This window comes from Thunnus thynnus, chromosome 19 (genome assembly GCF_963924715.1).
Source record: "Thunnus thynnus chromosome 19, fThuThy2.1, whole genome shotgun sequence".
NCBI lineage: Eukaryota > Metazoa > Chordata > Actinopteri > Scombriformes > Scombridae > Thunnus > Thunnus thynnus.
Window position 1 is genome coordinate 24,745,928 of NC_089535.1, and position 25,888 is coordinate 24,771,815.

The 25,888-nt window shown below is 38.5% G+C and overlaps 1 protein-coding gene across 1 annotated transcript; it reads right to left on the reverse strand.

Annotated features, from left to right (window-relative positions):
• Window positions 1-825: 825 nt before the first annotated feature.
• On the reverse strand, window positions 826-16,476 carry LOC137170811 (MAM domain-containing protein 2-like). The gene is made up of 15 exons (XM_067574395.1): window positions 16,245-16,476; window positions 15,997-16,107; window positions 11,367-11,656; window positions 9,666-9,750; window positions 9,300-9,437; window positions 8,315-8,592; window positions 7,456-7,549; window positions 6,673-6,819; window positions 5,430-5,549; window positions 5,167-5,306; window positions 3,943-4,039; window positions 3,035-3,193; window positions 2,326-2,579; window positions 1,281-1,365; window positions 826-1,168 (listed from the first exon to the last, which is right to left on the reverse strand). Exons 1-15 carry the CDS (start codon window positions 16,273-16,275, stop codon window positions 1,122-1,124), a joined length of 2,076 nt encoding a protein of 691 aa, XP_067430496.1. The 5' UTR covers window positions 16,276-16,476; the 3' UTR covers window positions 826-1,121.
• Window positions 16,477-25,888: the final 9,412 nt, after the last annotated feature.

The following is a 25,888-nucleotide window of genomic DNA, read 5'->3' on the forward strand; positions in this document are numbered from 1 at the left end:
GAGATATTTGAGAGACAACATTTCTATTACATAGTTTGTTCGCCAGAGAACACCGACAAGTACAATTGTCAGCTTTAAAATGTCGTACTCTGTTTAAAGCTTTAATAATCCAAAAATGTTTGTGTTTATGGCAAAAAAACATATCAGACGTTATGTTATCAGATCTTTTTACATTCAAATATCAATATCGGCCTTCAAAATCAGCAGGGCTCTGCTTGACACCATCAGAAACAGTTAGCCTTCTCATCAAATGTCAGGGTCTCCATAAATTGCTTCACTGAGTGATCTTTAAGTCATATTTCAGGTTGTTATCTGTTCTGTGTTTGACTGATAGTTTCAGGAGAATGTGTATGTGTACTCTGTCAAGCACAACCTCAACCAGCAGGGATGCTAGTCATCACCTCCAGATACAATAACTGCTGTTTACTGTTCAGTTATTAACAATTAACAATCATTTTATTTCTGTCCTAAGAGTGAAACACAATGTGATTTTTTATCTCAGTTCACCTTGTTGGATACATGTTGAGTGTTTACTGCAAGAACATTTTTGTAGTACTACATAGTACAGTACACTATATGGCCAAAAGTATGTGAACTCTTTGTCCACATACTGTACTTTTGTGTACTTCTTCATGCTGTGTTCGGATGTCCATTTATTTTTGGCCACATAGTGTAAATGGACCTTGCTGAATATACAGTATAATGACCTTTGTGATGACATGAGTGTTGTGGTAAATTTGTATTCCCACTAAGTGACAGTAAAATCAAGTATTTCCAGTATCCAAATTAGTATTTAACAATGAAAAAAAAAATACAGGAATCAAGTTGAATAATCTTCTCGCTTTATTTGAGCAATGAGCATTAATCTAATGCATATAAATGTAAAGAAAAAACACAGTGTAACACACTCTCTGTTGCTACAGTGTAGAGAGAAATGCTGACTATGACGCCACTGATATGTGTTGCTCCATGAAAACAGACCTACATGAAAAAGTTTCCTTTAACCCACATTCCTACATGTTCAGAATGTAGGAGTCAGGAGTCGGCAAAGACTTTGAGTCGTCTGAAATGTGCAAATAAACAGGTTTCATGCATCCTATACAGCTGTTTCTTCTTCTCTTCTACTCGATCTCATTGGAGGTTCCCACTGTGGCCCTGATCTCTGCTTCTGCGGCGGAAATAAAGAAATCATCCAAATTATTTCCTTTGCATTTTATTTCTTTGGAGGACATTTCATCTTTAGCAGCGTGTTCAACAAATATCTTAAACAGGTTGTTTACCTGGGCAAGGTCCACTCTCCAAAATAATGTCATCAATGGCGATGTCACTCCTTACTGATGAACCCCTGGTCGCCTCAAACACAATCTGGAGCAGCAAGACAAACAATAATGATAATTTAGATCTTTTTCATTGGAGGCTGATAGAAAAGGACATTTGTGGGAACAAAATCTTACATATTTCCCCCCAACTTTGTGATTAATTTTTGAACCTTATTAACCTACTTCCTCTTTATACTTGCAGTTGTGTCAACCACCGATAAAAAAATTTAAGCCTCTACAACCTCCAAGTGGTGAGTGCAGAAATCCACAATGGCCTAAAAACCTCCCCAGTTAGCTCATGTGCTGTAATGAATAGATGTCAGAATAATCTGTATAAGAATGATGATAGAGAAAGGTCAAGGGTCAAGGGATATTTACCACTGTGAGGTTAGGAAACATGTTTATGAGAAAACTGAAAAGTTGAACAAATAGTGGTGGTAGAGGGGAATTCATAAGGTCCCAGAAATCACTGGGTTTGTCCTGTTGATCAGGGCTAACATTATCTTTTCAGCTGCACAGTTGTTGACTCAGCTTTGAAAATAAGTGGTCAAAAGCCAAAAAGGTTGAGAAATATTAGCACAGAAACAATTAGTTGATTATTCAATATGTCATAAAATGATTTTACAACAGCTTTCATAATCAATTGAATGATTTATCAGGCAATAATGTTTAAAACACTCTGGTTCTAACTTTTCAAAAGAATTCACTGCTTTTCTTTGTTTTATAACATCATAAATTGAATGGTGTGTTTTGGGCAGTTTTGTCACCCTGGTCTCTGGAAACTTGTGGTAGATATTTTTCTTAATTTCCTGGCTTAGTCCACAAATAAAGAGTAAGTAGTATATAGTAAATAAATTATCCATAAATAAATTCATAAATGTATAAAACAAAACTTGCTATTTCCAAAAGGCCAAAAGTCCAGTCACCATCACTGTCCTTCTATCAAACAGACTTAAAATAGCCTCTAATAAAAAAGCAGTTTGAACAGATTTTGCTTCTCTCTTGCCTGGTGCTGCCTGTCACTCTGGTACTCTACTGTGGCCCTCAGCCAGGCAATGCTCTGCTCGCCGCTCCGTTGCCACAGCAACACATCCTCTCCGTTCTTGTTGAGGTGAACGCTGAGCTGGCCCGTGCCCGAGCCGTACATGTGGTAGTAGAAGCGCAGACACTGAGGCCCCCTGGAGCCCCTCAGAGGGCGGGACAGCAGGCGAACGCTCTGACCGGGCAGCATGGGCGACGCCTCCATGTGCAGGTAGTATCCTGTCAATCAAAAGCCAACAGGTCTGTTTACAGGCGTAGAAATTCACCATGCAGACAAATAAGCGTATTTACCAAAATGTCAAACTTAGATTAATTAGTCTCAAGGTTTCCAAATATCTTATTACTGAATATACATTTTAAACAGGGTAGTTCTTTAACCCTAATTTCTTCTTTAAATGTTACTGTGAAATATCTTCAAAACTTTCCACACTGTATAAAATATAATAATAATAAAGCTTCTATCAAGCTATTAAGCTTCTATGCCAGGATTGAATATCTGTACTGTGCTTGATTTTTATACATTTTCCTTGCAGTTCAGATAATGAACAGAATTAAAAAGAAACAACATTTGTATGATGACTTTTTGAGCATGGCTGTGTATTATTGTGAGTGTTGAGCACTATGGTTTCATGTTCTGGCAGCAGGAGAAGAGATAAAGTGGAGTGGACCCTCACCAAGTCCCGTGGTGTGGTCCCCTCTGGGCCCGGTGTACGAGGTCGGAGTGGGTCCCCTCCTCCACTCCCAGTCGGCAGCATCGTTCTGCTTGTCCTGAATGTAACCACACATGCCTCCTTCAAAGTCACAGTGTCCCGGGAGAGATGACATCAACAGTCCTGCAACAGGAAAGTTGTTCAAAGCTGAAACATAACTATCAAAAGACAGGAAGTTGATGTGTTTTTTTAAGGACTTTTTGGCCTCGGTTGGACAGTTACTTGCAAAGAGGCCAACAGGAAACAAGAGGAGAGACAGATGGGTGTGATGTGCAACAAAAGCTGCTTGCCAGACCTGCTGATCTGTGGCATACGCAGTAAACATTGGGCTACCAGGTCGCTCCAGAAAGTTGATTTGCTTTTTGGCTTTCTCACTTACGGCAAGAATCACCTGAAACTCTGATGTTTTAATCACTCTGCTTGTAGGCTGATTTTCACCTTATGATCACTGTAAGATAAAAGCTGTAACCAGAACTAAAATAATAACTGATAACTGGAACATTAATTGTTTGAATCCCTGGACTGATTGGAAACATCTGACTGGGTTTATTTAAGATGAGTTAAATTCACCGACAAAAGGGATTGCACTGCAGCAGCCATCTATTCTGCACAACATGGCAATCAAAAAACTTGCCTTTGTGTTTTTTGCTTCTCCAAATCAAATCTCCAAATTAAATCCAATCTTTAACAAATTTGTTACATGCAATATTTACAAGAGATGGTTTAGATGGAGTTTTTTAAAACAAAAATCCATACTGTTTCCGTGTTATTGATGCCAAATTCTGCCAAAAAAACCAGCTTCTGCCCTGGTTCAGTACATGTACATTCTGTATGTAATTTTTGAAAATTGCAGATAATTTAGCAGTTGTTACCTGCTGCCAACTCACAGTCTCCGAGGCTCACAATGATGTCATCCAGAGCCACGGAGCCGCAGTCCCAGAAGCTCCTGCAGGTGCTGACAAAAACAACCTAAACAGCAGAGGTAAACAGTGAGCAGAAGCGTCCTCATCTGCATCACTTTCCCAGAGGAATTTGTACATTTTTACAACCATTAATCATTGACAGATGAGTCCCGAAGAGAACCAAAACCACAGACACATTGTTGTGACCGTTGTGCAGTTCACTCTGTTCTCAAATGTTTATATGAGACTCAAGTCCCAAACTTAAATCTCTCATGAGGAAGATAAGAAAAATCATCAATCAAATGCTCAGTGTTTTAAAGCAATGTAAAAGTGAGGAAGAAAAGGCCATTGTGGGGAATGCCTTTGAGCATTTCCACATCTGGTTGGTTGTCAACATGCAGAACACATGATGACGAAACTGTGTCCTCTAACAGCAGCTGCTTAGTAATAAGCAAAATAAATCACAGATCATAACTGTAAAGGCTCAAACATCAAAGCAGTTGCTAGACTACAAATAATTATAATTTTCTTATTATGTCCATAATTCTTTCTGTTGTGCATTCCTTTCCTTTTTTGTTCCCGTCTTATTTTCTTCATCTATCCCTTTATTTATCTAATTTCATGATTTGCTTGTTTTCTTCCTTACATAGTTTCTCAGATATTATACGTTTCCTTTAACTTCTTTTATTAAATTTACTTCTACCCTTCCTTCATTAGTTTTTTGTCTCCTTTTGTTTCTTCATCCAATCTTTACCATCTTTCTTCCATCTGTTCTTCCTTCATTCTTTTGTTCATTTGTCTGTTTGCTAATTTGTTTGTTCCTCACTTCCTTGTTAATTAATTCCTTACTTGCTTAATGTCTTCTCTCCATCTTTGCTTCTCTAATTTTTTTGTCTGTGCTTCCCTTTGTAATTAGTTTATTTATTCCTTGGATCCTTCCTTCCATCCTTGCTCCTTCTCTTCTTCCTTTCTTTCCTTTCCTCACTCCCTCCTTCCCTGTATTATGTGATTTGATCTCTCCTTCCTTCCTTCACTCAAGGAATGATCCTTCTTTCCTTCCTTTACTCATTTTTCCCCCCATCCTTTCTTCTTTCTTTCTTTCCTCCCTTTTTATTTATCCCCTTATTATCTATTCACACATGTTGTGAGCATCCATTCTTCCTAAAGAGATATTCCCACTTCCTCTTCTCTGACCTTGGCAGGCTGTGATGTCTGGAAGGTCATGTCCGTTGCAACCCAGATTCCTCTAGACTTCTCCCCCAGAGTCCAGATCTTCTCCTGGCCGCTGCTCTGCTGCAGATAAACAGCGAGAGCCTGGTCTGTCTGGTTGAAACCTGCAGTTGCCAGAGTTATTTTGGGCGGTGAGTCAGTTAAATAAATCACAGGATTCACACATAGAGTCAAAAACCAACTCATACTGTATCCATCAATCTGGAGAGTTTTTGAGTGCCACTCACCCCTCAGTGAGAAGTAAAATCTCAGGCAGAACTTCATGTTGCCAGGCAGAGTTGGACCAATCATACGGCTAACGTAGCCGGAGCTTGGGCCCAGCTGGGAGTGAGCCAACAGGAAAGATCCTGGAAGGAGAAGATAGCCTTTATTTTCTTGCAAAATACTCTCTTCCTGAGAATCTGCTGGCCATGAATGTTCCCAGCACCACTAACACCTGGTATTTATCTGGATTTCCATCGTTTCAACAGTTTTTCGGCATCCAAAAGTTACATCCTACCAACATATTTAACATCCAGGGCTACTGACTGGGGTCCCTGGGGACCCCAAGAATAAACTACTGTAAGAAACACCCATAATAGCAAAATGTTAACTTATTTCTTCTCAAAATATTATGTAAAATATTACTTATGTAATTAACACCATCTGAAAAAACTGATCATTAATAATTTAGGAAAGTTACAGTTAATTTGTATATTGTGAAAAACTAAAATGTATACTTTTCTTTGATACAAATTGCAGCTTTTATCCCCAGTACAATCTTTACACAAAGCCTTCAGAATCACAGACAGTGTCCTCTTTTCACACCGCAACATTTATGAATTTGTTTTTCACTGTGTGAGAAAATGGATGAGTGGTGTGAAAGCATGTGAAAAGTGAGTCTCACAGTCAATATATATATACAGTGTATATATACATGTATACAGTCGTTGTGGCTAACAGGTTAGCATAAACTGCCAATTTACACAGCATACACAGCAACATTATATCCCATTTGAGTCATGTTTATGTCCACCTGAGGACTGTCAATCCAATATTCATTCTTCTTTTAGCTTTGTTTTGTTCTCCACCAACTCCTGAGAAAAATATCAGCCTCTTTAGCTGCTAGATGTTTCATTTTTTTCACCAGAAAATGGCTAACTTTGTCTGTCAACTGTTTGGTGCTGTGCAGGTAGTGTACAGCGGGTTTATCAGAACTTGTTTGCTGAAAACAGCTGCTGCTGAAAACCAGGTTGATGAGATCACTGAGACAGAACCAAACAGTAAATGTGCTGTAAAACCAGAACAATGAGCTAAAAGGGGCTAAAAAAAAAACTGTAAAGCTGCAGAATCGTGAAATAAATCTCCATGATTTTGGCAATACAAGTGCCCCCTTAGTCATTTGAGTCTATGTTTTCATCAGATATTTATATAAATGTGGGTTTAAATGTTATAAATGTTCTGAAATCTATCATCAGTTGCTTTTTCTACCTGCTCCTGTTGTGTGGTCTCCATTCCTAAATATGTTGGGCTTTACAGACACTCTTCTCCACAACGACCCCATCACTTGGTCCTGGGTGTATTGGCAGAAACCTGACTCAAAGTCGCAGCTAGCGATGGAGGGGTCAAAGGTCGGCTCTGTGGGACACAAGTATGGACAACAGGATTTGTGGCTTTTGTTAGAGTGAATTTCATATTTTAATGACATGATAATTATATTGTGGAAGGTTTATACTTTAGTCTACAGAAAGACATCTCAAATCTCCAACTAGGAGCAAGAATCACATGACATTTGTTACGGATATTCATTGTCCTCAGAAGATTTATCCTGAATTTAGTGACCCCCTGACTTTTCTTCTAGTGCCACCATAAGGACAAGAATTTCACCTCCAACTCTAGAGAGGAAATATGAAAATCTAAATGCCACATTGTATGAAATTTAAGAAGCACATTCATGCGTAGGGATGAAACCTTTTAGTTGACCCCATGGTCCATTCTCCAGTGCCACCCCCAGGACAAACTTGACATTTTTATCCCCACTAAATGTAAACCTCCAAGGTTTCATCTGTCCAAGGTTTCATTGTTATTGTAGCTTCTATAGACTGCTAATGGAAATTTAGGCTTATAGTACTTTTAAAATCCCAAAATGCTCATATTTTGGAGGTTTAAGATTTCCACCCACACAGTATTATATCACAAATATGACAGTTTTAATGGTGACATTAAAACGGACCTGTGTAGAATAAATAATGAGCGACGCTGGTTGCAGCTTACCAGTATCTGTGCTGCAGAACTCTGAAGAAAAGGAAATGTCATCGACTGCAACACGTCCGCCTCTTGGGCTGTTAAAGGCCACTTCAAAAACCACCTGGAGGGGCAGACAGACACTCATAAACAAAACTGCATGCCATCATGCACACACAGACGCACACCCTCACACAAAAGTGAAATTTATGTAAAACATCTGTGCAATATTGAGGCACTTGAACTTTAAGTATTTCCACTATACTCATTTTATTCATTTGGCATTGGCATACCTAGGTAGGTTAAAGCCAAGAACAATGAACTACTTTGACATTTTTCAGACAGAATGAGTAGCACAAGAAGGGAAATGGAAGCACAAGAAGCTAAATTCTAACTCTCAATGGAAGAATACACACCTCACTTTAGAAGAGGTATTCAGAACCTCTTTCTCTATTAGCGTCGATGTTCTGTACCTATGTGATAAACTCTGAAGAAAGAACACTATAATGGTAATTCTGCTGATGCATGCAAAAAGCCATAACATGTAAAAGGCTCAAATCTGAGGCTCTCTTTTTTGATGACTAGATAGATTTTCATTAATTATACTGTATATAATGGATAAACACACCTATGTAACTCATGCATATTGCCACTCCTCTCAGCTCTAAAAGTTTTTATTAACTTTTAAAAATGGAAGAAATAAGCAAAACTTAATCTAGACCACTAGAACCTTCTCATAGGCTATCTAGTAGACCTGTGATACTGCCAGCAATCCTTAAAAGGAAAAAAAATAGTGATTTCCACTGCAGTATGTGCTAATATCACCTATTTGATTTTAGTGTTGATGCCATCACATACCCCTAAGCTGACATTATATTTTCATACTGACCTGTACAGAGTACGGTGCCTTCAGGTCCACCTGCACAGGTATCCACTCTCCAAGCGTCCCGCTCCAGTCGCTCTGGATCTCTGGTCCAGCCCTCCACAGCTCCTGGTACTGACCCAGTCGGTCCCGGGTGAAAACAGAGAACAGGTTGCCTCTCTCCTCGCTGCGTTGGTACTGAAAACTCAGGCAGCCGGACATCGGCACCGTCGTCAGGGGAGACACCAGTTTGGCCACTTCTTTGAAAGTCTTGGCGTAGATTGAGTCCACATACATGAAGTGACCTGAGAGGGAGTTCAAATGTATATCAGATTTTGGAATATAAATATGAAAAATTGCAAAGCATGGGAACAATTGTTAAAATGTTCGATTTCAGATGGATTTATAATTGATGAGACTTTATGCGGAAATTCATGATCCCTAAAGGATGAAGCTTGATTGTTTTGGTGATCCCTGACTTTCTACCTGGCGCTATCATCAGGTCAAAATTTGCTGCAGCAGGTGTAATGTTTACCATGTTCAGGATCTACTGCTAATTAGCACTAAACACAAAACTGATGGGGATTAGTTTCGTATTCGGTCATTAATTACAATTCATACTGAGAGGAACATGAATATGTGTACCAGTTTTTATGGCAATCCATCCAACAATTGTTGAGACATTTCACTCAAAACCATCATCAGGGAAACAATGAACGTTTTTGCAAAACATTGTGGCAATCCATGTAGAGATGTAGAGATATTTCACTGGACAATGGAAAACTTCAATGGCACCAGAGGAAAAGAGAGAAGATCCTTAAAGTCAGTAGGATTCATCCTGTGTGGATCATGAATGTATGCACAAAATTTCATGGGAATCCATCAAATATTTCTTTAGGTATTTCAGTCTGGACCAAAGTGGTGGATTGAACAACAAGCTATCCCTAGAGCCACGCCGCCAGCATGTCTAAAACCCCGTTGTAAGACTAATACTTCAGGAAATCTCACTCACCTGTCCTGTTGTTGTATGTGTGGTCAATTGGCATGTTGTTGTGAAGGAGCTGGACCCCGCCTCCTCCCACATACCAGTTTACATTTGCATTCCACTGGTTACTGTATCCACACAGGTGAGACTCCTCAAAATCACACTCTAGATACAGAAAAATGAGATATCAGCAACAGACTTGCCATCATGGGTTTGGGTGTACAAGGCTTTCATGCTGATGTAACTTAATAATGTGCCAAATACATGTGTGTCTGTGCGTGAGATTAACAAACAGATCCCAGCTAGTCTGCATCCAGACATGCATATGTTAATCATATTTCTCTTTTTGTTTTTAGAAAGATGTGTGAGTGATGAATGTGTGATGTCACCGACCCAGGCAGTATCCGGGGCTGATGTGGATCTCAAATATGGCCACGCTGCTCCCAGCAGTCTGTCCAGGTTTACCTTCAATGACAACCTAATCAAAAACATATGTTCAGTAATATCTTCAAAGTGATATGGAATGACACAGGAATTACATCACAGAAGGTGAAGGAACGCATGGAGGGTCAGAAAGAGTGCACGCATGAAACACACACAAATCTACTTTACTTTCAAAGCTCTGGTGAGCAGCAGGTTTGCTGTAAAGAGACACACAGGAAGACAGAGGAGAAGAAACACACTTTTTAAAACATTAAGTCAGAGCTTTTACATATTTGTGTGTGTGTGGATATAGGTTCAAGCATGATCTCAGAAGTAATTTGTACTTATTTTGATGAATAAATGTCATGTTTTCATCATTATATGCGTTAAAAAAATTGTGGATGAGGGCTGAACAATACTCTTATCAAATCAAACAGCTTTTCCTTTGGTGATATTTCATTGATTTTACTTTACGTTAAACATTGTCCCTTGCTGTGTTATATCCAGCAACATGTTTAAACTAAAATTACATCATGTTAGGAAGTAAAGATGTCATTTCATCAGCTAGGTTAATTGATTTTTTGCCTCTAGGGGGCTGAAAAACTGAAACCATACAGAAAATGTATGGTGAAACCAATACTATGATGTAAGAGTCCAAAAAAATCACCACAGAGTTGTGGGTTTATCACTAAAAATGCCATCATTCACATTTAATTTTTTTGTTTAATTAATCAGGATTCCATGTATAAAAAATAGATACTTTGATGCTTTCTGTAGTAGCAGATTTAGCTAGATCCAGGACATGGTTAGCTTAGATCACCTTAAAGGTTGGAAACAGAAACAGCTAGCCCGGCTGTCTTTAAAGGGAAAATCTACCAACATCTTTAAAGCTCACCGATTAACAAATTGAATCTGGTTTGTTTAATCCATACACCAACAGAAATGTAAAAATGTTTTAGAGGGAGTTAAATGGTGTAACTATTTTTTGTTAGCTATAGCCCTTTAGAGAGAGCTATGCTAGCTGTTTCCCTCTGTCGCCAGTCTCTATGCTAAGCTAAGCTAACTACCTCCACACTTAAGAGGTGAGATTGGTAGTGTTATCTTCTCATAAACTCTTAGAAAGAAAGCAAATAAACATATTTCCCAAAATGTTGTACTACTCCTTAAAAAAATAACCTAAACAAGAGCATAATCATGTTCATTTTGGTGACGGTGGCTTTGAGAGTAAATAGCAGAACATTTTAGAAGTCAATGTGAAGTTTAAACCTCTGACACATTCATTTTTTTTCCATTCAAGTCTGGAGTGAAAGCTGTTTATGCACTGGGAGGCCCACACATACAGAGCAGGCCTGGCTAACCATCATGGAGGTCACAAACTTGTCAGAGTCAGCTCTACCTCTGCATATAATGTAAACATGTGCTGTAATATTTCCACACAATGTTTAGATAATGTGCTTGGGTGTATATGTTTCTCCGCACACTTCGTATTAGCCTCAATATGGGCCTGCATGTGTAATGTTGACCTACTTCTGTCCTGTCAACAAAAGCATGAAACGTTTTCTGTACAATCTCCAGGGACCACTTGTGGAGGTTTAGACTTTGGCCTTGTTTTTTTAATTTCAAGCTGGTCTCCTTGGTAAATAAATATAGGACACTATTACTTTGTTTTACCCTGTAAGGCTCAGTATTGTTCTGCAGGTCCATGCTTGAGATGACCCAGCTGTCGGAGGGCTCTTGGCTGCTCCACAGTGGCCTATCAAAGCTCTTCCCCTCTGTACGCTGCAAAACCTCCAGGCTGCCTGACCCGGTGATCTGGTAGACGAGCCTCAGGCAGCTCCACTCGCCCTGCTCCAGAGCTGGACTCAGTAGGACTCCAGTGGTTTCTCTCTGCATTTCGGTGTCTGCACCTATCTCATCATCCTGATCATTGTTCATGACTGCATCCACTGCAACATAACGGCCTGAAACAGAGAGGTGTGTGGGATTTAGAAAAATGTAAAACTGTAATTTTAGGGATGACATTTTGTTCTACAGGGGAGAAGATATTGTGAATACCACATGGACAAGGACTTAAAGGAATTTATGCATGTTTTAGCTCACTTCCGAACAAATACTTTGCATTATTGCCAACTATTTTGCATTTTGCACATACCATTTTGGATGTTGAATACTTTTATCTAGCTTTCAGGCTGCCACTGATTAATTTGCGATGGAATGAAAGTGTACTTGCAGAAACTTGAAACTTGCCTTATACAGCTTTTACCTCCCACTGCCAATGAGCAGCATTTGTAAGCTTTAAGAGATCAAGTGGTCAGCAACTTATTTATGAGCTTTAAAAGAAGGCACTGGCTACGGAACCGGTGCAATAATTTACCAACTATTGACACAGAACAGGATTCTGTGCCAGTAGTCCACAGGTTGTTGGTCCAGACTGGTTTTCCATGCAAATAATTTGTTCTATTGGTATTGAATGGGTTTCCATAATTTATTGCTGGACCGCTTGTAGACCACTAACTGGACATTTTTTACCATCACGTCAGGCATTTTAGTGCTGTTAAATGGAACATTTTTACTGCATTTTACTGTTTTACCCCAAACCATGTTTTTCCCTAACCCTAGCCAAGTGGATTTTGTGCCTAAACCTAACCGTTTTAACCCAAACCATGGGAAGGATTATCATATCACCTGCAAGCAAAAACATTCCTCCATTTTGAAACAATTTGAATTTGATCACATTATCTTGAGCAATAAATACCAATGCCCATGCGTAAAAATTCCAAACCAACAATAAACAGACTATTGACACAGAGGAACCCATACCAACCAATAGCTACTTCCTTAAAAGAAAAGTGAAGTACCTAGCTGTGGTTGCAAAAAAACAAAACAAAAACCAATTGCAAAACCATTGCATCAACATAACAGAAGCCACAAGTTAAGACTGATGAGCCCCTGAATATATATACAGCTAACTGGAATGCAGGCCTAATATGATCCGCCTTTGTAGCAGTGATTGCAATGGTAATGTTCACTTTCCTGAAGTAATTATAGTATTTACATTATCTTGTTTATCAAGACTATGGTGAAGACCCACTGAATGCAAAGCAATACACATATGAAGTGAAGCAAAGTTTGCCCTTATTACTTTTCTATGGTATGCAAGTGAATCGCCCCACAAAGCCATATCACAAAGCTTTGTGGGGTAAATGTCTGTGGATTATTATTGTAGTTTCTGGGAGGTCTCTTTTGTACTGTATGTCCCCTGCCCCCAATGGTACAGATACAAATAAAAACACAGTGCAGCTTGGCACAAATAAGTCAAGTGAATTTCCGGAGAAAGAAAGAAATTAGCTAAATCAGGGGATCTGACATTTTACATCAGGATTCATATCTAAAGTCAAGATTCTGACTTGGAGCAACATAAAATCCACCTCAGCTCCCACCATAACAGCAACTCTAAGCTTCTTTTCTGCTTCGGGGCCTTTGAGCTCTCCTTACTGGTCTGTCATTTATTATTTGTCCCAGTGGAATGCCCTGCTGCCCCAGGGCTCCTATATCCTGACAGACACACATATATTCACTCACTCACACACACACACACACACACACACACACGCACACACATGCACTAGGGCTGAGCTCGTTTCACCTTCAATTCAGCAAGTTCAAGATGTTTTTCTTCCTGTGTTGCCAGTAAATTGCAATTGTTTGCCATGACACACTCAAACTGACCTTTTTTCTTGGTTTAATCAGTGCCAGTGGTGTTTTTAAATCCAGAACACATTAAAAAAAATCCTTTACAAATATACAGTACCAGTCAAAGGTTTGTGCACACAGTTTCTCATTCAAGTGAATGGGAAGGAGTGTCCAAACTTTTGACTGGTACTGTATTTGACATGATTTAATTTCTGTTCGAGCTTCAGTGCTGCATAGAGCACAGCGAGGGAGAGGAGGACTGAGAGAGGAGAATAAATGAGTAAGCACTGAACACATCATTAACGCACCAACTACATCCTACCCTAACAAGCCAGCGGCAATAGTTACAAGGATGGAAACAGGAAAAAGAAAAAGCAGTTGACGTATTCTAAAGGAGAGACCGACAGCGAGACAGGCTGCAACAACAGAGCAATTTCAGACAAGTACAACCAAGGATCCTGGTGGAAAAATAAGAAGTTTCCAGTGCCTGTTGGACCCCGTTGGCTGCAGATACAGTGGCTTTGTGGTTACTGGAGCAACAGGACACACTCCTCCAATCAAATCGGTATAAATTAGTGATGCTTGTAATTAGGTTTAATGTTGAGAACGGCTGTGTTGTTAGTTCTTGAAGGAAAACTGTGATGTTAATGGTTTAGAAGTGTAGTGGTCCTCCTGTGTTTAAATGTCAGGGGGGGGGGGGGGGTGTGATTTTATACAGAAATGTGGTGTATGTAGTACCTCCAAGGGAGCTCTGGTTACTGTTCATGTCTTAATAATGCTGACACCATCAGCGCTATAATAGTAATTTAGTTATTCCCAACTTGAAGGTTGGGACTCCTCCAATGAATAAATATGAGAGGTTTGTGGGATAATTAATAGGACAGGAAAGTATGAAAAATTAAATTTCTGCTACACAAATTTGAATTTTTCTTTGTTTCCCTTTTCTTGAAATACTGAATTGTTTCATTTCATTGGACCTGACAAATTTAAGTCAGTTTGAGGAGTTAAGGGGTCAAAACTGGTAACTCATGAATGAGGTGCTGCAGGTGGACAAGATTGGAAACCACTGAGGTGATCAATTAGTTCATACAATCAAATTTACTTGATACTCAATTGAGTGATTTTCTGTTTGCATGAGCATTTACAACATTATCTCTTTTAAATACTATTGCTAATTGAATACTGCTGATGCGTTAATTGCTATTGTTCAGACAAAATAATGAATTTGAGACATCACTGTTGGCTCTGGTAACTTGTGATTGATGTTTGACATTTTATTAACCTATAGATTGATTGATTTGGAAGACAATTAATACATTAATTTATCATGAAAATTATTGTTGCAGTTACACCTGAAGTACCAATCATGTGACATTAGATCATTAAAGAAGAAGACAGGGAATGTGTATTCATAGTAGGCTATATCCACTCCTTTATCCTCCTCCTTCCTTTAGTTAACACTATGCCAATGAGTTTCAGTGCTTTCAAAACTTTCCATTCACTGCTGGAGATCCTGAAATGCATTTGAAAGCTCAGAAAAACCTTGACTTGATTATTACGTCTAATAAACTGGTCCTCGGTATAATGAAATTCAATGTATAACATCAGGTATAAGGTTAAAGATAATAGTAGTCATCTAGTATTACATTAGAGATGTTTAAATTTATCTAGTGACGAATGAAGTTGGACTGATTGTGGCTCGGTGTTGGTGTGCTCTGGTATGTTCTAGTATTTAGAGGACCAAATGTACTCTGGCTCTGGTCCATATATGGCTGGCTAGGATTTAAGAGTGTGGATGTGGGCCATTTTTGCCGAAAACCAAGTCTAGTTAGCAGAACTTGGGTCAGTTATGGACCAGTGTTTGCACCTTTGATTGTATGAGTACTTGAACTGATTCTGGTATATAATTCATCATGAATCTGGTCTCCTAGATAGTGGTCTATCTTTTTGGAGAAAGACAGTTAAATTTGGTTTTGTGTGACTGAGATCTAGTTAAAGATCTGGGCCTCACGGCCCCAGTTGATGTCACAGTTTACGTGACAGGATCCTATAGTGCAACAAGAGACATCTGTCTTGAGTGGTATCTGCAGCCAGACACTTTTCAATATATTGTGCAACTTTGATCTCCACAAAAGATTCTACATATGTATTAAATCTGAGCACAGATACAGCAGATGAGAGAAGTTAGTAATGTTAAGTCATTTCTACAACAGGGTAATCACGGTATTACATCATGTACAAGTGATTTAATCTCCATACATCTGGTGACTTTGATCACTTTAAGTAAATAGAGAGTGATATAACTTTGATATGGGTGTGTTTAGTACTCATTTGCATTAGCTACAGTACCAACCCAGCGAGAATACCTAAATGTGTTATTTCACTGACTCCAGATGTTCTGAGATGCTGGAATCAATGCAGACCAGATGGGCTTCTTCTCACCAGTGTGCCTCAGTGTTATGGACTAAACCAGCACCAAAACAATTGCAAGATCCCAGCTGAAATCTGGCACTGCTAAGAAAAGTCTATACTTAGTAAACGCCTTTGAACAAAAAATATTGTAAAAATCAGAAGATGCAGTGTGGCATCTATTAAAGTCTCCCAGTACCATCTCTGTGCAGGGTCCAGCTTGTAAAGTCTGCATCTGACGTGTATCCGCAGGTGTTGGACTCAAAGTTGCAAGAGCCTGGCAACAGCTGGCTGTGGGCTTGGATGATGGCTTTGAGCAAAGAAAGAGAAAAACAGAGGGGAGAAAAAGTAGAGCAAGGGAATGGTAACTATGAATCATAGGAACTAGCATTAACAGAAACATGTCCCCATGCTCCAGAACTGGCACAGTCATTAAAACGTACTCACCAGCAAAAGTCAAGAGGTAGAATGGAAGCATTGCCGCTTTCTGTGGAAATAGGTTGACCCTCAGAGGAAATAAGAAATGCAAAAGTAGGCTTGCATCCACTGTCGTAAAAAAAAATACAAGAAGTTGCAACCAAAGTCAGTTTTGAAGACTTCTCTTGTGTGTGTCGTCTGAGTGTCTCTCCAGCTCACAGACTGGCAGCACACTGCAGACTCGCCGATGGGGAAAGTCTGTGTCTGGATAACAGAGCAGGGGTGAGGGGGTGGGTGGGGGCATGGGGGGAGGAGGAGAAAGAGAGAGGGAGAGGTTGGAGAGAAGGGAGGAGGAGAAAGAAGGTGAGCAATGAGCTTGTGGGAGGACAGTAAGGGATCAGAGGAAAGAGGGAATGGTAGGGTGAGAGAATGAAGAAGAGGAGGGATGGATGGTGTTGAGAAAGAAGAAAGGAGGTGTGGGAGAGGAAGGACACAGAGATAAGAGAGAGTTGGTGAGAAAGGGAGGGAAGAAAGGAGATGTGGCAGGAGTGGGGACATTTGTAGTAGTGTCGACAATGCCACCTAGGGGAATTTCACCCCAAGGAAATTCTTAGGAAGTTTAACCACTTTGGGACGAAAGAAAAAATATCAAACAGGCAAAACAATTGACTGGAGACATGATTCCAAAAAAACTTATCTATTTTATTAACAATATTCTCCCCTGCCCTTTTTTTTTTTTTACAATGACAAACTTTAAAATACAAATTAGCACTGCAAAAAGTTAGCTGCATGTCAGATATTGCACAATATCCTATAGGCCCATTAGCTCACTACTGAAAGCAGCAGAAAAAGACTAGCTGAAGGGAAAGGGTCCTGATGCTCACCACATGTGAACACCGCACACCACCCAAATGACACCCCAAGTGCTGTACAGTAAGGGATCAGTGAAGGGACCATTATTTATGTTTACAGTTTCTTGGGAATAACATAAACTTCTTTTCAACAGCAAACTTAACGTAGCCACAAGCACAAGACTGGCCTCATTAGTGGTTTGTTCAAACACTCACAATGACCTACAATACATGGTGTGACCTCTTGTGGACGGGTAACTGCCTTCTCACAAAGACAAAAGTATGATGTTATATGGTCCCACAGCCTCTTAGGGAAGAGGTCGGGGTTGATGGAGGGGTCTGACTTTAACACTGTTTGTTTCCTGTCTCCTGCCAATAGTAAACGTTGGTTTCTTTTAGCCATCATCACAGTCTTTTCCATACTGGCTATTTGAAGATCCCTTCATAATGCACATTAAATGTAAGTGATGGGGGGCAAAATCCACATCCCTTGTTTTGTGCAAAAAAAGTATTTAAAAGTTTATTTGAAGCTAATATGAAGCTTCAGCCATCCATATTATTCAGATCAAGCAGATATATTTCAAGGTTAGTCTTTTAAATGCCAAATTGCCTCTTTTTGTTTCAATCTTTCCACTGCAGCTGAACAGGAAAACGCTGTCTGTTGAGACACAAAGATGGAATTTTTAACTAAAAAGACTAACTGTGGAAGATATCCACTTTATATGAATAACTCAGATGGCTGAAGCCTCGTTTTATTTCCAGATAAATGTTTAAATAAATTTTTGCTCAGCAAACTTGAAGAACCTTGCAGAGGACTTAAAAATTGTGAACCTATCCTTTAAAGGCCCTGCACACCTACACAGGTGTTTTGAGTTATCTCAAATGTGTTATCTTAAATGTTATTATCTCCGCCAGGCATAACCCTGGAGGGGATCATGCGTTTGGTCGTGTGTGTGCGTGTCTGTGTGTATATCTGTCTGCAGCTAAACTGGACCCAATCGTTTATCTGATTTGACCTCTGTCCAGGTTAAAGGTGGGTGGAGACATACTGGAAATTACATGATATTGCCTAACTCAACGTACCAATACATTGCTAAGGGTGTAAAGCTGTAGTCAGACCAAAATCTGCCTGATGAAATGTACTTGTGTGGTGTGGCCAAGAGGAGGGAGGTCAGAATATAGTGTGGGTGGAGTTGTAAAAATAAACTGCAGGAGCTAGCATGGCTAGCGTGCTAACAACAGTGCAGTAAATTAGTGGATTTTACAGCATTTAATCAAACACACCCAATCCCCTGGTACTGTCCTTATACTCACTACAGTCAACCAGCATCTCTCCTTCTCTTCTTCTGGTCTTACTTCACCTGCAGTTACAAAACAAATAAACAATATTTCCTGAACGAGAGGTCAATCCCTCTCTCAAACTGGCTGGAGACACTGCCCTGGAGAGCCCAGCGATTTTCTGAGTCAAAAGTTCAACCAGATTGAACTCTGCGCAAAGCGAATGTGTCTGGCCCCGTTCCACGTAGACATGAATGTGAAGCGAATTTCGGTCTAACTGCACCATAAATTGTCCCACCTTAACAGCTGCAGTGCTGGAGCTGTCAATCAAACACAGACTATACACACTCACACAGTCCAGAGAAGAGGTCTAATCAGCCAACATAAGTGGAAACACCTGTGTAGGTGTACCAAGGGAACCTCTTCCCAGAAGAGTGGAGGATAGCAGGAGATTAATGCACATGGTTTTGGAATGACATGTTTAACAATCACATTTAATGTCTGGGTGCGCACATACATTTGGCCATATGGTGTAAATCATCAACATATTTTGTGTTAGGTAAACCTTTCATGAAAATGGACCTTTAAGATCAAGTCTGGAGGTGGTATGATGGTGCTTTGTTTAAGGAGAGGCCTGAAAAAACAAATGATTTAAACTGTGCTCAAACCTGCAGAGAGTAAAAACATTTTGAAACCGTGTAAAATATTGGTCCTGGCTTCAGCCTTGAGCAGCATGCAGGTATTGTGTATTTGTTAATATGAACATTAAAGTCCCCCTCACAAAAATGTGTTTTTCTTCTTGTTCCCTCAGTTAGATGTTTGAGCTTCACTGTGCAGAATGATGTATGTTCAGTGTTTGTTTTCACATTTATCTGCTGAATAAGGAAAGTTTCTCTGTGCTCACCTTAAATCTGAGTTTAAGGGGCGTACCTACAAGAATTTGTGACATCACAACTAGTTTGGATCCGATAGAGTCAGTAAAAAACTTATACAAGTGTGATGTGGAATCTTAAAGCCTCTTCTTTATGTCTGCAGGACTTTTGAAATGAAACATATTGCATATTCATAGATTCTGTATTTTTCAGTGGGGAGTTCAGGGGGGGCGGGGGTAGCAGATGTCATTTTAAGAATTTTTAACAAATTAATTTAACTTTTTTGTGGAAAAAACATGTCAAATGCAATTTACTATTCCAAGCAGAGGATGTTTGCATGTCCTAAAGTCTGGAGGGGATCTTTCAGCAATTCTGCCTTAATCCTACATGTGCACATAGCAAAAGATAGATATTCTCATGCTGTTTCCACCAGTTTTTTTTTTTTTTAATTTAAATGCAAATAAACCATGTGAGAATTTGAATGTTATCACGACAGAGACAAGATCCTTAAATAACACATATTTCCAAAAATGTGACTCCATATTCAGAATAAACTATTACATGTGTGGTATAAGAGGACTGTTTCACTCACTGTCTCCATCTTGAGTGAAAAACATTCTGATGAGCCATTGAGAAAACAAAAATGGACTTCTAGACACCTTCACTTCAGTGTCACTTCAGGAGAAAAGAATGTAGCATGCTGGATATGGGACAATAGACTTTGCTGTAATTTCTTTTTGAAAGAGCACTCTCATCCACATTTGTGATCCATCTGTCAGACCTACTCTCTCTGTCTCTTTCTCTCTCTCTGTCTCTCTCTGCAGTTGTTTTGTACACAGTCTCTATCGCCTCTCCTTTGGTTATCATCATTTTAAGGAGGTGCTATGAGCACCCTCAGACCAGATGAGGAGATGAGTTCTCCCCTGATTATGTCCAGAAGGCCTGATGGCAGCCATCAGTGTTCTTTCTCTACTAAACACTAGAGATCTGAGTCATCTTCAGCTAAATATAGAGAGAAAATTCATTAAATCATTAAATAATCATTTCAAGTGTAAATGCCAGCAATACACATTGTTGGGTCAAGTACAGTGAAGAGATAAAAGACTGGAACTTGGCTTCTTGCCTGTAAGGGATTGCATTCGCAAACCATCACTCATCTGCTTGATTTCCTGGTTGTCTGTGTCTACGTTAGCAACAAGACAGAACTTCAATAAATAACTGAAGGCTGCCAGAACGTATCATTGACTTACTATTTGCATGATGATACAGTAATGGCATGTTCTCATTAGTATGTGACTCATTGCCAGAGGGCTCAATAGGTTATATCCCCTCAGGCTCTCCACCCTTCCTTATGGGAACATCCCAGACCACCACCTAAGCCCAAAATCTCAAAACAAGCAACACAGAATAGCTATTATTATAGGATTTTTCTATATTAAAAACATCTGATCTTTACATAAATCCTGATCTTAATTGTTACTGGATCTGCTCTGCTCTCAGGGGTCAGAGTGGCCTTTAAGTGGTTTAATTCATCATCATATTTTCAACAGAGATTTCTATGTGAAGGGAAAAATGGACAGAAATCTTTTTTTGCAGAGCAAACTTGTCTCAGATATTGTGGTTTTACTCCATCTGCTGGGAGTATTAGTTGCAATTTATAACAATGATCACTTACAAGTCATGTGGACTCAAGTATTCAATAAATGAATAAGAGTCTATATAATAAATCATATGAAAATCCAATACAAATGTAATATAACTATGAAATTGTGGAATAATATAATAAGATTTAAAAACTCAGCTCAATTTTCATCCTGCTTCTTTTCATTATAATAAAGTTGATTGCAGATCATTTTTTATTGAATTACAGGAGTTTTTATTTCACAATGCTTTATATAATACTTTTATTTAATAATGCCTCTTTCTAAGTCTTTGTATATCAATCAAGATAAACATGGCAGACTTATGTGATTGGCTGTTCTCTCATTCAGACAAAAGCCGCAGCCAATCACATAACAGGCTCTGCCTAGTAATACTATTTTGTTCAATCAAGTTAGTATTATCAAGTTAATACACAGAAAAACATTTTGTAAATGACTAAATCTGTACATTTTTGGATTACATGAAAGGTTTTAGAAACACTTTGATCCTTTCCCATTTATTATTTATTATGTTCATGTGTACTGTATATAATATATAATAATATATATATTATATTTGGATGAGGAAAAAAGGCAGACGAAAGAAAAATCATACACTTACACAAGACATTTGTACAAGATGCTAATACAGTCATCAATTGTCTAGGCCATTTGTGAATTTTTAACTAGTGCGGTAATCAATATATCAATAATTTATCAATTATTTTAGATATTATATTTGCTTTATCAAGCATCACAATATAATTACAACCTTTCATGTATTTTTAAACAAGACTAAGAGTCTACAACCATACTCATTACAAGGAGTAATGGTATAATGTTCACCATGTTTTCCATCTTAGATTAGCGTGCTAGCATGCTAGCATTTTCTAATTGGCACTAAACACAAAGTACAGCTGAGGCTGATGGGAATATCATTAATTTTGTATTATTTTATCTATGTATTTAGTCATAAATCAAAATTGACAAATTGAAATTTTGACCTGCTGGTGGCGCTAGATGAAACTAGTCAGTAGGCTTTATCCTCTGGGGATCATGAATGTACAAAATTTAATGGAAATCTTTCTGATAGTTGTTGAGATATTGCAGTCTGGAATATTGGATCAATTAAAATAGACAAATAGACTGTCATTGATATCCATAGAGCCATGCTGCTAACACAGCCAAAAAATTACAGATATTTTACCATACATTAATGTCTGTTGGTTAATTATTTACAAACACTAGAATTTGGTTATTTGTTTTCAACGGTTTAATGTCGCTACTGTAATTATTTATTGGTCATTTACAAATGATTTTTTAATGATTAGCCCTATTATTACAAGAGTTATCTAAAATTATACTTATTAACCTTTAATCAATATACATGGATGATTTGTGAATGATAGCCTATAATTAATTGATGATTAAAAAAGTTAATTAATTGATTAATTGTAAAAATCTGTGGTGGCCTAAAGGTTATATATAATGCCCGTCTCTCATTACTTCCACAGAGGTGCCCTTGGGCAAGGCCCTTATCCCCCAAACTGCTTCAGTGGAGCCTCTCAGTGGTCAAACCATAATATGGTTGTAATATTGGCAGCTTCCAGGTGTGAATGTGTGTAACTGTGAGTGTGTGAACAAGTGTTCTTAAAAACAGAGCACCACTCTCAGTTAAATGTCTATGGATAAATAAAGGCTAATTAATGATAGAAAAGTGTTCCCTGAATATTAACTCCATTCTGCTGCCAATCCCTTCCCATCCAGCTGAGGAGCACCACTTGCAGAGGGGCTGAAAACACAGGCCCTGCAGGTAAACGTGGAACCAGACTGTCTCATGACAGACTGTGCGTTTTAAATTCAGGCCATGGTTTCCTGCATGATAAGAGATACACTGTAATGGGCCATGATGAAACATTAATGTGAGTTAATGCCAGTAATGGGCTCAGTCTGTGCTCACTGCGTGCCACATAACTAACGAAAGAACATGTACAGTATACCTTCATCCATGTATGCAGAGAGAGAGAGGGAAACAAATTATTGATGTCCTCTCTCAAAATAGAACCGTAGTGAGCCGGATGAAATATAGGCAACATAAGCAGAATGATAACATAAGTTAGATACACTCCGAAGACCTGATTCTCCAATGTTGCACACTATATTTTGAAGCTTTTTGATTGGCTCAGGAGAAATGTATCACACATGCCTCCACATTCACCCAAAAGTTCATAGCTTTTGTAAATATTTGTTTGTGTGGGATCAAAGATGTATAGCTGCAGAGATGGCAATAACAGATTGGGTACCATGGTTACAACTCCACACCATCACTGTCCTCCATCACATGTTGTTGTCACGGTAACGGCTGCTCCGGCAGAAGGGCGTACGTGACCTAGGTGAGAATGCATTAAAGGGTCTCAACAATGTGTAGTCACAGGCCCTATTGATCTGCTCTGCCAGACTATGACTGACACTGAAATGTGCACGTATTATCGTGCCAGGAGCGAACACCGCTGCCCTGCTTCACACTCGTCTCTGTACGTTGTTTATCAACCATGATTCATTATTTCTTATTATAAATATCAGGCTAAAAATAGTAAAAATATTTAATATCTTGGAATTAAAAGGCCTTAATTGAACATAACCTATTTATTTCCAGGTGTGTAGACTATGGATATCCATTATTTTATGAACAAAAAAAGATATATACATAATGAAAATATTATCCTTACATCAGCGCCATACATTAGACATTCGACTATGGAGAACCTTTCTGCATACATTTACATTTTAATAAGAAATACATGATTTTCTTGAAACTGTTATAAACCCTTATTTTTTTAAATGCAAAGTTCATATTAATACTACCTAATAAATTAACAGGCATGTTAATATAGAAATATTTAGTAACTAGTGTGCTATTTCCCTCCACTAACTGGAGATTATAATGGGACATGAAGCTCAAGAGTGTCTCATCAAAATGAAGTTGTCCTTATGATCTGAATGTCACTTCATGGCTGTGTGCTGTTATTTAAAGGTTAAAATGATAAGATGTGGGGCAGCCTGATAGGCTAGTGGTTATGACAAAAATACTCCAGCTACTACACAAGAAATATTTTTACTTCCCAAGCTGCAACTCTTTAGCTCTGCCAAACAAAGTTGGTCTCCAGAAGTGACTCCCTACTGGTCCACACTGTTTTTTTACTTATCTATATTAATCTTATATTCAATAGTTTTATTATTTCAATTGTGGATGATACTTTGTTCAGGGGCTAATTTTGGAACATGTATCAGAAAAGCACAGGTGTTACTAATGACATCAAAGATGGCTCCATCCTATTCAAGTGTCCCAGTAAACCATGACAGTGTGACAGTGAGCCAACATGTATGTGTAGCAGGGCCTCGAATTCGAAGCAGCTAAATGAAATTCAGCTATGATTCCTTTTATTATTTACACCTGTGCTTTTCCTAAGGTGCCATGCCATAATTATCATCATTGTCACAATATATAAAAAGCACTTAGTATTAGTATTACATATTAAATAAATTATATAATGTCAATAAAACATAAATTAATAGGAGCATATAATAAAAAAGCAAAAGTTAAAGCTATCTTACCTAAATCACTTTAAATTATCCCTGTTAACATCTCTTATTATTAAGTTTAAGAGACTCAGTGGTGAATAATTTAAAAATCATAGGCTGGAAAAAACAAGGATATGTCATCTTTGATTAGCTGGATGGATTAACCACCATTTAATTACACAGCTGGTGGAATATTTTTTGCTTCAGTAAGACAGTCTTTGTGGACACTGGCAACAATTTATAAAAAAGTAAGTAGTGTTTTCTAAAGAATTTTAATTCTATTTTTTTCAAGTATCACTTACATTTGTCTTTAAGAAAAAAATCATCCTTAGACAACAACACATAAAAATGATAACCAGATACAAATAAGTTGGTGGAATACCACTGTCTCCACTTGCTCAGCTCTCACAGGTGTTTTAGTAGTACAGGTGGTCCATGAGCATCATGTGTAGGGTGAAGTCAGGTAATGGAGGACATCAGGTAAAATGGGACAAATAAGGTTTTTACGTCTTGGGCTCTTTAAATATTAGGAGCCAATCACCAAACATGTTATTGCATTGTTGCTACAAATGTCCCTTACATGAAACAGTAATTTTAATGGGTCTGAGATAACTAAGATGGGCAGATTTTTAAAATCACTGGTCTCAGAACTTGCTTGGTACACTATGTGGCATGCTGATTTTCTCTTTTTGGTAATAAGATCTCTGCAGCTAAAACAATAAGGGTATAACACCAAAAACAGTAGTGTGTTGCATTTTATTAACTGTTTGGCTTATAATCGAAATATTTTCACAATACACTTTACCTTTTATGGGAAAGGGTTTTGAGGGACTGTCCCATTTTACCTGAATGCATTAGGCAAAATGGGACAAAATATTAAAGGTCCAATAAATGACATAGAGCCTCACTGGATGTCAGCAAACAACTATTTGCTATGTAAAGATACAGTGAAGTAATGGCAACCTGAACAGTGAATGAGATCACACTCCCGCTGTGTGTATTGTTATTCGAGCTCGAGTTTTTTTTAATGATTAAATCCATTCATCATTTCAGGCATTAATTAATTAAATCATGAATGTAACCTAACTTTTCATTAAAAAAGATTGAAAATTGTAAGCTAATTAGACCTGTAAATTTCGATCGGCCAATTTTGACATCACCCTATTTGAAAACAACCATCTGTGACTGTCCCATTTTACCTTACCAGCTGTCGCATTTTACTTGAACATGTCATGGAGTGAGGTAGGAGTTCTTGATGTGTTTCCAAAGCATTTTACTTGGCAACCTATTTTCATTATAGAAATATACCAGAGATCCATAACAAGTTCTAAAGGTAACACTTGAGGTAGTCTTCAATTTTCTTGGTAATCTACCAAAAAGTGCCCCAGTTTCCTGACTTCACTGTAGACCGGAGGGATCCACAGGCAGGTAAGAAACAGCGACACCACCGT

What these genes read in the sequence shown, in the direction of transcription:
- LOC137170811 (XM_067574395.1), bottom strand. Translation starts at nt 16,275, where the DNA reads ATGCTTCCATTCTACCTCTTGACTTTTGCTG. An exon ending in ACAATACTGAGCCTTACAGG is followed by an intron (nt 9,751 to 11,366) that starts GTAAAACAAAGT and finishes GTTTTTGATTAG; the next exon opens with GTTGTCATTGAAGGTAAACC. An exon ending in AGACATCACAGCCTGCCAAG is followed by an intron (nt 4,040 to 5,166) that starts GTCAGAGAAGAG and finishes TCTGCTGTTTAG; the next exon opens with GTTGTTTTTGTCAGCACCTG.